General features: G+C 37.3%; 1 protein-coding gene across 11 annotated transcripts in view; it reads left to right on the top strand.

Moving 5' to 3' along the window:
• Ppargc1a (PPARG coactivator 1 alpha) overlaps positions 1-4,839 on the top strand; it is a 655,711-nt gene extending 650,872 nt beyond the window's left edge. For 9 of the 11 annotated variants that reach the window (XM_039092491.2, XM_063273670.1, XM_039092490.2 and 6 more), the window contains one exon: positions 857-4,839. In XM_039092491.2, the coding sequence (XP_038948419.1) occupies positions 857-960 (104 nt within the window). In that variant the 3' untranslated portion in view covers positions 961-4,839. 11 annotated transcript variants of the gene reach the window in all.
• Positions 4,840-10,493: the final 5,654 nt, after the last annotated feature.

Below are 10,493 nucleotides of genomic sequence, written 5' to 3' on the forward strand. Positions count from 1 at the left end.
AGCACTGCACCCCTGCTTCAGCCAATCCTGTATTCACCTTGGGATTTATGTTTCCATATTCTCTCATTTTGCACTACCGCCACTTGGATTTTTATACTGTAACTTAGCTTAGGAGAAATGCAAAATGGTTAGTAGAATTGTTAATTTGTTCCTGAAAGGCCTATTTCCCTTCAAATAAATATTCCCTGAGAAAGTAATTCATTCATTGGAGGATTTGGTTAAATTTCCAAGAAACTCTCACTTGTAAAACATGCATGAGCTATCTACCTTCTTTTTTTTTTGTAGATACAAATAGAGAAGAGTTAGAAGTGTTTAACAGAATTTTACTTTGCACACATTGCTACACACAACTCTTTAAAAAGATTTATTTGAAATAAAGTGTGGGATATTCCATAAAATCTGATTTGAACTAGGCAAAAAATTCAAGACATTGTAGAAGGATTCTTATCCCTTTTTTTCAACAGAATTTTATGCTCAATAAAGTTAAATCCATTGCAAGGGAAGATTATTTCCAGCTTCTACTGTACATTTGCTTTCAAGATATCGGGGAACCACTGGCAAACCACTTAAATGCCAAGATAAGAGAAAACGGTCACATAAAGATCTTAAATATTAAACAAATATTGAAGTCTACTACTCCTATGTGCTCTGAGCTTTTAGGTATTCAATGAATCTACAGGTTTTTGGTCTTGAAAGTTAACAACTCCCTTCTTTGTTTCCATGTATACATCCAATAAAATGTAGGCATTGTTTTTAAGTACATTGATTAACTGCATTGTAATTGAACTAGGGATCTTGAATTGCATTAAAGGCCATCAGCAAAGGGTGCATCTAACCTGATTTGTGTTTCTTTCAGATTCAAACTCAGACGATTTTGACCCTGCTTCCACCAAGAGCAAGTATGACTCTCTGGATTTTGATAGTTTACTGAAGGAAGCTCAGAGAAGCTTGCGCAGGTAACGTGTTCCCAGGCCGAGGATGACAGAGAGATGGTCAATACCTCACGGGACAGCGTGTCCTTTCCCAAGACTCTTGCAAGTCATACTTAGGAATTTCTCCTACTCTACACTCTCTGTACAAAAATAAAGCAAAACAACAACAACAACAACAACAACAACAACAACAACCATACCAGAACAAGAACAAGAACAAGAACAACAATGGTTTACATGAACACAGCTGCTGAAGAGGCGAGAGACAGAATGATAATCCAGTAAGCACACGTTTATTCACAGGTGTCAGCTTTGCTTTCCCTGAAGGCTCTTGGTGACAGTGTGTGTGTGTGTGTGTGTGTGTGTGTGTGTGTGTGTGTGTGTGTGTGTGGTGTGTACTTGTTTGAGAAGTACATGTGTACACATGTGAGGACCTGGGGGCACCTGACCAGAACGAACAAGGGCGAACCCCTTCAAATGGCAGCATTTCCATGAAGACACACTTAAAACCTACAACTTCAAAATGTTCATATTCTATACAAAAGAAAAATAGATAAATATAAATTCAAAGGAAAGAAAACTCACAGACCACCCTAAAATGACACTGCTGATGCCTGCTGTCAGCCTCCTCCGGTACCGTCTTTTCAGAAAGTGCAAAACCCAGAAAGTGCAAAACCGACCTGCAGCAAGCTCTCTCTTAATGTAATGATTATGTGACAATCCCGAAGACACTACAGGTTCCATAGAACTCATATTCATCTCTCTCTCTCTCTCTCTCTCTCTCTCTCTCTCTCTCTCTCTCTCTCTCTCTCTCTCTCTCTGTCGCCTTTGCCATGGAATCTGGGTGGGAGAGGATACTGCAGGCGCAGATGCTAAACTTTCCTAACATTTTGAAGTTTCTGTAGTTTGTCCTTTGTCCTGACACCTATGTATATGTCCAAAATGTTGATCTTCCACTGCAAATTTTGAAAAGCCTTGTCATTGGTCAAGCGGGGAGTGTGTTCAGTGGTTCCTTCTGAGGAGCAGACGTGGTGTTACATGACTACTGAGAGTTGAGTAGAACTCTCTGGATGTGTTCAGATAGTGTAATTGCTACATTCTCTGATGTAGTTAAGTATTTACAGATGTTAAATGGAGTATTTTTATTTTATGTACATACTCTACAACTATGTTCTTTTTTGTTACAGCTATGCACTGTAAATGCAGCCTTCTTTTCAAAACTGCTAAATTTTTCTTAATCAAGAATATTCAAATGTAATTATGAGGTGAAACAATTATTGTACACTAACATATTTAGAAGCTAAACTTACTGCTTATATATATTTGATTGTAAAAAAAACAAAACAAACAAAACAAAAGACAGTGTGTGTGTGTGTGTCCGTTGAGTGCAAGTCCAACAAAATGGCGCTTCACGCACATCCATCCCTTCTTAGGTGAGCTTCAATCTAAGCATCTTGTCAACAACAACAAAAATCCTAGGCCCCTCAAGGTATTAACCACTTCTGCAATATTTTTCCACATTTTCTTGTTGCTTGTTTTTCTTTGAAGTTTTATACACTGGATTTGTTAGGGGAATGAAATTTTCTCATCTAAAATTTTTCTAGACAATATCATGATTTTATGTAAAGTCTCTCAATGGGGAACCATTAAGAAATGTTTTTATTTTCTCTATCAACAGTAGTTTTGAAACTAGAGGTCAAAAAAAATCTTTTTAAAATGCTGTTTTGTTTTAATTTTTGTGATTTTAATTTGATACAAAATGCTGAGGTAATAATTACAGTATGATTTTTACAATAATCAATGTGTGTCTGAAGACTATCTTTGAAGCCAGTATCTCTTTCCCTTGGCGGAGTATGATGATGGTATTTAATCTGTATTTTTTACAGTTATACATCCTGTAAAATACTGATATTTCATTCCTTTGTTTACTAAAGAGACATATTTATCAGTTGCAGATAGCCTATTTATTATAAATTATGAGATGATGAAAATAATAAGTCAGTGGAGACTTTCTACCCAGGGTGCATGGCGATTGTCAGGTTGGAGTGTACTTTCTTCATTTGGGAAACTCAGCTCTCACAGAAGCAGTGTATCATCTCTCACCAGCATGGCCTCTGATATGACCATGATGTTGTTCTTGGTGACATTGCTTCTGTTAAATTTAATAATAACAATAATAAATGTCAGGAAAAAAAACCCCTCCATTTTGAGCATCAGGATGTCATCTAAGTATGGAGTCCCTGCCATGGAAGTCACTGAACTTTGGAGTGTATATTTGATTTCCAAATTGAGATACATTTACTGTTCGGCTGACATGAATTTTCTGGAAGGTGTGATAGACCTACTACTTAATTTTTCTTTTTCATTTTTTTCTCTCACCCAACACGATCTTTAAAATGGGTTTCACCCCCCAGGCCAATGCAGCTAATTTTGACAGCTGCATTCATTTATCACCAGCATATTGTGTTCTGAGTGAATCCACTGTCTGTCCTGTCGGATGCTTGCTCAAGTGTTTGGCTTATTATTTCTAAGTAGATAGAAAGCAATAAATAACTATGAAATAAAAGAATTGTGTTCACAGGTTCTGCGTTACAACAGTAACACATCTTTAATCCGCCTAATTCTTGTTCTGTAGGTTAAATGCAGGTATTTTAACTCTTTGTGAACGCCAAACTAAAGTTTACAGTCTTTCTTTCTGAATTTTGAGTATCTTCTGTTGTAGAATAATAATAAAAAGACTATTAAGAGCAATAAATTATTTTTAAGAAATCAATATTTAGTAAATCCTGTTATGTGTTTAAGGACCAGATGCGTTCTCTATTTTGCCTTTAAATTTTTGTGATCCAACTTTAAATACATACGTTCTCTCGTTTGCCCTGGATCATGGACATGACTGAAATATGTGGTTTCTTTTCTTACTTATCAAAAGACAATACTACAGATTTCATGTTGAGGATTCATTGACCTCCCTCACCCTCTGGCCTGACAAATCTTGTTACCATGAAGATAGTTTTCCTCCGTGGACTTCAAATTGCATCTAAAATTAGTAAAGCTTTTGTATCTTATGCAGACACTGTGGGTAGCCCATCAAAATATAAGCTGTAAGCTGTGTTCTTTTCATTTCTTTTTTTACTTCTTTTGGGAGAGAATATTTCCAACAAACACATGCACCCCACCATCAGGGGAGGCAAATTTCAGCATAGATCTATAAGACTTTCAGATGACCATGGGCCATTGCCTTCATGCTGTGGTAAGTACTACATCTACAATTTTGGTACCCGAACTGGTGCTTTAGAAATGCGGGGTTTTTATTTAAAAAAAATAAAAAGTAATGTAGCAGAATAATTCTTTTAGTGCAACAACTCAGTTTTTGTAAAGGACTCTGAGAAAGGTTGGGCTGTCAACATTCAAAGCAGCAGCGAGGGAACTTGGCACTATTGGGGTAAAGTGTTTGGGTCAGTTGAAAAAAAGGAAACCTTTTCATGCCTTTAGATGTGAGCTAACAGTAGGCAATGATCATGTGTCCTTTTTTGATGGCTGTACCGAGAACTTCAATCACTGTAGTCTAAGATCTGATCTATAGATGACCTAGAATAGCCATGTAATATAATGTGATGATTCTAAATTTGTACCTATGTGACAGACATTTTCGATAATGTGAAAACTGCAGATTTGATGGGGCTACTTTAAGATTTGTAGGTGAAAGTGTGATACTGTTGGTTGAACTATGCTGAAGAGGGAAAATGAGTGATTAGTTTGAGCCCTTGCTGGCTCTTTTCCACCTGCCAATTCTACATGTATTGTTGTGGTTTTATTCATTGTATGAAAATTCCTGTGATTTTTTTTTAATGTGCAGTACACATCAGCCTCACTGAGCTAATAAAGGGAAAAGAATGTTTCAAATCTACTTCTGCTCTTCTTATTTATCGGAACCAAATGGTTGGCATGTTTCTCAGATCGGTACACATCACTGCTTATTATTCAATTTCCTCTCCTCTCGGGCTCCTTCCTTTCTCCCGGCTTTTCTGTATTCATGGATGTGCTTTAGCTCCATGCACCTCCCGGGTTTCCCCTAGTCTTTTCAGAGTGTGAAAGGCAGGTGTGGTGATTTCTCTAATGAAGGTTGAGAGGTGAAAAGGGACATGGGGCTTTATCAAGTGACTTCACTCTATGTGTGCATGTAGCCCCAGAAACTATATACTTTTAAGGATAAGCAATTGCCTAGAGGGTTATCAGGTAGATATTTAGAGTAGAACACGATTCTGTTATAGTTGGGTTGAATACTTTTCAATGACTTGCATCAGAAGAAAGGCCTTGTACTGTGCATCTTACCAGACTATATATGGAATGGGCTGGTAGCTGCAGATATATCTTGCTCTCAGGCTGTGTGTTGTGCCTGGTAGCTGGTGGTGGTCTTAATGACAGAAGACATTACTACTACTAGAGCCTCTCAAACCTCATAGGGTCCTCACTCTCAAACATTTGCTTTTCAAGAGCAATGAAAACACAGTATTGGCAGGATCACAACTAAATATATCCTCTTGCTCACCCCACCAAATCCCCTAGAGAAAAGAATGTGAACGTTGAATGGTGATGAAAGTGTCAAATGCGTTATAATCGGCCAAATAACACAGGACGTGCTGTCCGTGGAACTACTTCCACTCCATAGTAATAGTAAAACTCATCAATTTGTCAACATGCTACATAAAAAGAATAATGTTAAATCATGCAAATATTGCATTCACCTGCAACTCTAGTTGTTACATATTTCTGAAATCCAGGGAATAAACCAGGTCTGACTCACCTCCTCATTATTGCTTATGTGCTATTAGGCACGTTTTCCTTTTCTGGCTAGATGCAGCCAACATATCAACAGATTCTCCTGAAGGGGTTAAATTTTATGTTAATAAACATTCGGGGAATGGGCAGACAGATAACAGGGATTCTAAACAGTCATAGCAGCTAGCTTGGTATTGGGACATATTGATGAGAGAGAAATGACGTGTCTCATACTACCTTCATAATGTGAAATCACTTCCATCCTTGATAACACTATTGGCAAAAATCATTATCAAAACCAAATGGAACTGAAAATAAAATAGGAATAGTTTATTTAAAAGAGCTTAAAAAGTCTTCAAAATTAAAGCTACTTAAACTGTATACAATGTACTATTGAATTGAAATTCTTTTTCAACATAGCGAGTAGTCTCTTATTTGTGGGGTTATTTAGCAAATCTCTGGATGTAATTTGCAGCCCTAATAAGATTATCATACTCGTGTGCTATACAGTTTTAACTCAGTGTTAATTATGGGATATTTTTAACAAAGCCTACTTTTTGGAATATTTACTTTATATTAATCTCATATTGTGAAATTTCTCCTTGGCTCTCTTTTCAGTATATACAAATCAATATTTATATTTTATCCAACAACAAAGACTAATAAAGAAGGTCACAACTCAGAGAAAAGTTCCTTGGAGGTTTGTAACATCATGATTTAAATCTCAGAAAGATTTAATCAAAAGCTGAATTAATCCCTGAGGAAAAGATGTTATATAGATTCAATTGATGGGTACAAAGCAACCTCTTTTTCCCACTGGTCTCTAGTGATATGTTGAGGAATGGAGCGGCCTTTCTTTGGGGAAGGACACAAATTCCTTGGTGGGAGAAGACAGATAACCAATCCCCTTCAGGTCAGATTGTGTCTCTCCATGGTTCTTTCTTTCTGCTTAAGTGGGCACCATCAATGTTTCTAGTTCATAAAATGTTCTCCCTCTTCTTGTTCTCACCTATCCCATGTGATTCTGTAACTTCACAGTGTCCCCAAAGCTGCACTCCGGTGAAGCATGTAGAATGTGTGGGTCACATGGGCTGCTTTCCAGGTCTTATCTGTGTAATCAGGTGATTGCCCCAGGGCAAATTCTCAGCATTCAAGGACACCAAGAACTCGAAGGAAGAAATGAACATAAAATTAGAGTATTTCTGAAAAGCCTAACAGTGCCCACTGGCTCAGGTCAAGCTGCTGACACCTTCCCAAAGCCTTCTTGGTGTCCACAGTTCCATAGCAACACAACTGTGTCCCTGTTAGCTTGATACTCCTTCCGTCTGACCAGAAGACGTATGGACAAGGCAAAGTGGAGTTAATTAGTAGGGGAAAAAAGTGAGAGAACTTTTAAAGGAGAAAAAAAATCAAATAATCCTGTAATACTTTCATGATTAAATTAAATGAACATAATTATACATGCACATATGCACACCAAGACATTATTATAATCAGGAATCTTAAAATATTGTATTGTTTCAAATTTATGCATATAGCACTTACTGAAGGCAAATAGCTAGTGTGATATTTGAATTTGCATATTGACCATTTTCATATATTTTCATATATTAACTTTTAGTAGGAAGAGGCTGAATTCTTAGTGAAAATCCCAGGGTGCTTGAGAAAAAAATATTGTGATTTTGATGGGCTTTGAGCATCAGGGCACTTAGGAAACTTATCTACCCCACCATACACACACATATCATTCTGATAGATTTCAGCAAGATGACATTCAGCTGAAAACTGATATTAAATGTGAAGGAAGGGATGTTAAGTGATAAAAGAAAAGCCTAAGTAGTTTATTAGACTACTTAATTGAAGGGAATTTATTTTTTATGGTTGTTAGGCACTCTATAGTCAACGCTTCTTGTAGCGATACTGCTGATGAGCAGAGAATAGTTACGTGATTACCACACAATACCCTCCAGCAAGTCATTTAAGACCATTCACAGGTTCTTTCCTTTGATTGGCTTTCATGTTCCTGATGATTCAGCCCTGTCTTCAATTGTGTTGCCACTTTCTCTCCTCATTTCCAATCAGGTACCCCACTTATTCTTACCATATGTTCTTACCTAGAACACTTAAAATTCTTAATTAATACTTTGTGGGTAAAGCCATCCTTCCTCCTCACTTAACCACTTAGCAGGTTTTCCATTGATAAGTGAAACCTTTCCTTAAATGTTTCTTACTGCTCAGAGATATCACCCTTTGAAAGCACGTCTCTATCCATTGGCAGGACTGTGTGATCACTCTCACGCAATAAGGATTCATTTACAGGGCTCATGCACCAATATATCCATCTATGTGCCTTTCAGTTCAGAACAGGGAAGTTAGTAATCTGTATGCATATCATGTTGTATGGCTACATTGCTTTCATGTAATTCCATGTTCAAATGCAACATGTGATCTAATGCTCTTTCATATACTAAGGTGGGAAAAGCATCCTGGTGTTAATTGAAAGGCTGTACCCTGGCCAATAATCTGAATTACAATGTAGATTTTCCAGCAGAAAAATAATTCTAGGGAAAACTACAAATTGACTACTTATTCTATGGCTTTGGCATCTGCCATTTTGGAGGTCCCTACTTCTATGCTGGGTTTTTCCACTTCCAATAGCAGCTGCATTGTAGCACATAGAGGGATGTATAAGTGCAGGAATCCAATGAATGAAATAATTCATAGGCAGCTCACAAGAGTTCCTTTGTCACATGGTGCCAGTGTATCACACCATCACATGGACTAAGCGGAAAGGTCATCTGAAGGAAAGAGAAAGAGTAAATAGAAGGCTAATCAAACACCTTTGAACATCATGTACAAAGCAAGGTAGGCAAAGATAGCTCATGGACTGATTGCTTTTCATGTCTACGCATTCCTCGATATTACATAAGCCGAAGACGAGATTGTACAGGCAGTTAGCTGATCTATGAAGGAGGGAATGAATACTGTAAGGCTGGGTCCAAGAGTGGGCTTGACTCTGTGTTTGCTTAGAGGGTCTGACTAAAATCCTGTTTATTGCCTTGCTATCAGAGGGATGAGAATGTAGGTAGGTTTTCAGATTCAACATTCAAGCATTGGTGTTGTGCAATTATAAAATATAATGTCAACCCCACATATAACACAAAGGGCATTCTGTATTTCATTTATGTTTTCAGGTGGATTCCTTCTTTTTTCTCCCAAATGGTTCATTTTTTGCCATCTCCAAATAGCTGTTTGTGACAAGGGATCTTGGCAGACTTACAATAGTTAGACACTGATATTAACCTCCCTTAAAAGGCATATTAGTTAGTTTAACCTGGGTATATGTAAATGTGTGGCACTGGGGACATGGAAATGCATTTTGTTCTCTAAACTTTGCACTGTTAATTTCACTTAGAAACATAATCAACTTAGGAGATTTCTTTCCTAGAACCCACTATGAAATACACCCTGTTGTTGCTATTTCCCAGAAATTGAACCTCAAATAAAGGTGTGGCTGGACCTGAAACTCTTCCTTAAATACCTTCCTTTCAAATTACAATAAAGCTTTCACTTTAAGAAGGCACATGTGAAAAGCCACCTTCAAGTTGAAACTGCAGTAGATAAGAGACCTATGAGAATGTGAAGATATTGAAAGTTACGATGGTGATTTACCATCTCAGCACTCGCTCAGCCTCGCTGATTACAGTGTACTTTCTTAATCAGTCTCTATAACCAGAGGATAAGGGAGAAACATAACCCTTCTCATTTTATAGACGAGGAAGTGAAAGTTTGGGACAATTGCTGTCTAGAACAAGGCAAAGTTAGACTGCCCTCAAAATTTATTTCCCTGTCATGCAATGTACAATGCCTCCAGGCATAAGATATTAATGCATAAAAGGGAAAAAAAGATTTTCAGAGGTAATTGACTATTTTTAAACATTTGTTTAGCTTTGCTGTTTCCATTTGGTTGGATCTAAATTCTTTCAAGTATGTATCCTTCCTCTCTACACTGATGAAATTCCAATATGCAGGAGATTGCAGCCAGTACCGCGAGTAGACGGGAATAGTTGGGAATCCTATTCTAGAGCTAGCTACCAGTACAAAAAGAATATTAAAATGTAAGTTTCCTAAAGGTGACAGTATGGCATTCAGGAGTCTGTGTGAGCCTTATATGTACACATACATGTTCTCACTTGCCATGTTTTCTGAAAAATGTTGTACAGCAATGAGAAGTGGAGTATATCACAATAAACATATGAGAAACTAAACCATCATTTAGTCAGGAAGCATCCCAAACATGTAATCTCTAAGCCTCCACAGTTGAGGAGTACCAGAAAGTGCAGAGTATTGTCACCTCTCTCCTGAGCTCAGGAATCACTGTGAGCTGCAATATTCCTGCTGGTCCAGGTCACAAAGAGTATTCTGTTGAGCAACAGCAGTGTAAGAGAAGATCAAAAAGTAAAGTGTAATTTTTAATAAATGTGTATTATTTCCATACCATTCTAATGTAGAAAGCTCATAAAAGAATTATCTTAAATCAAAATTATCTCTACATCCAGTGCCTATGAAGACTGAGGCGAGATATCCTCTGTGAGAGGATGGATCTTGTACTATGAAGTTATGGCACACAGCTTCCGTTAGAAGAATTGTACTTACATGAAACGACATGTGGATTTGTAACCCTTTCTAATTAAAACTTTAACTGGTTTGTTAAGGAATCTGTAATAGGTCTGCATTATGGCCATTGTTAATCCAATAATTAAATGAAAGGAGATTTAGTGG

Source organism: Rattus norvegicus, chromosome 14 (genome assembly GCF_036323735.1).
Source record: "Rattus norvegicus strain BN/NHsdMcwi chromosome 14, GRCr8, whole genome shotgun sequence".
Lineage (NCBI taxonomy): Eukaryota > Metazoa > Chordata > Mammalia > Rodentia > Muridae > Rattus > Rattus norvegicus.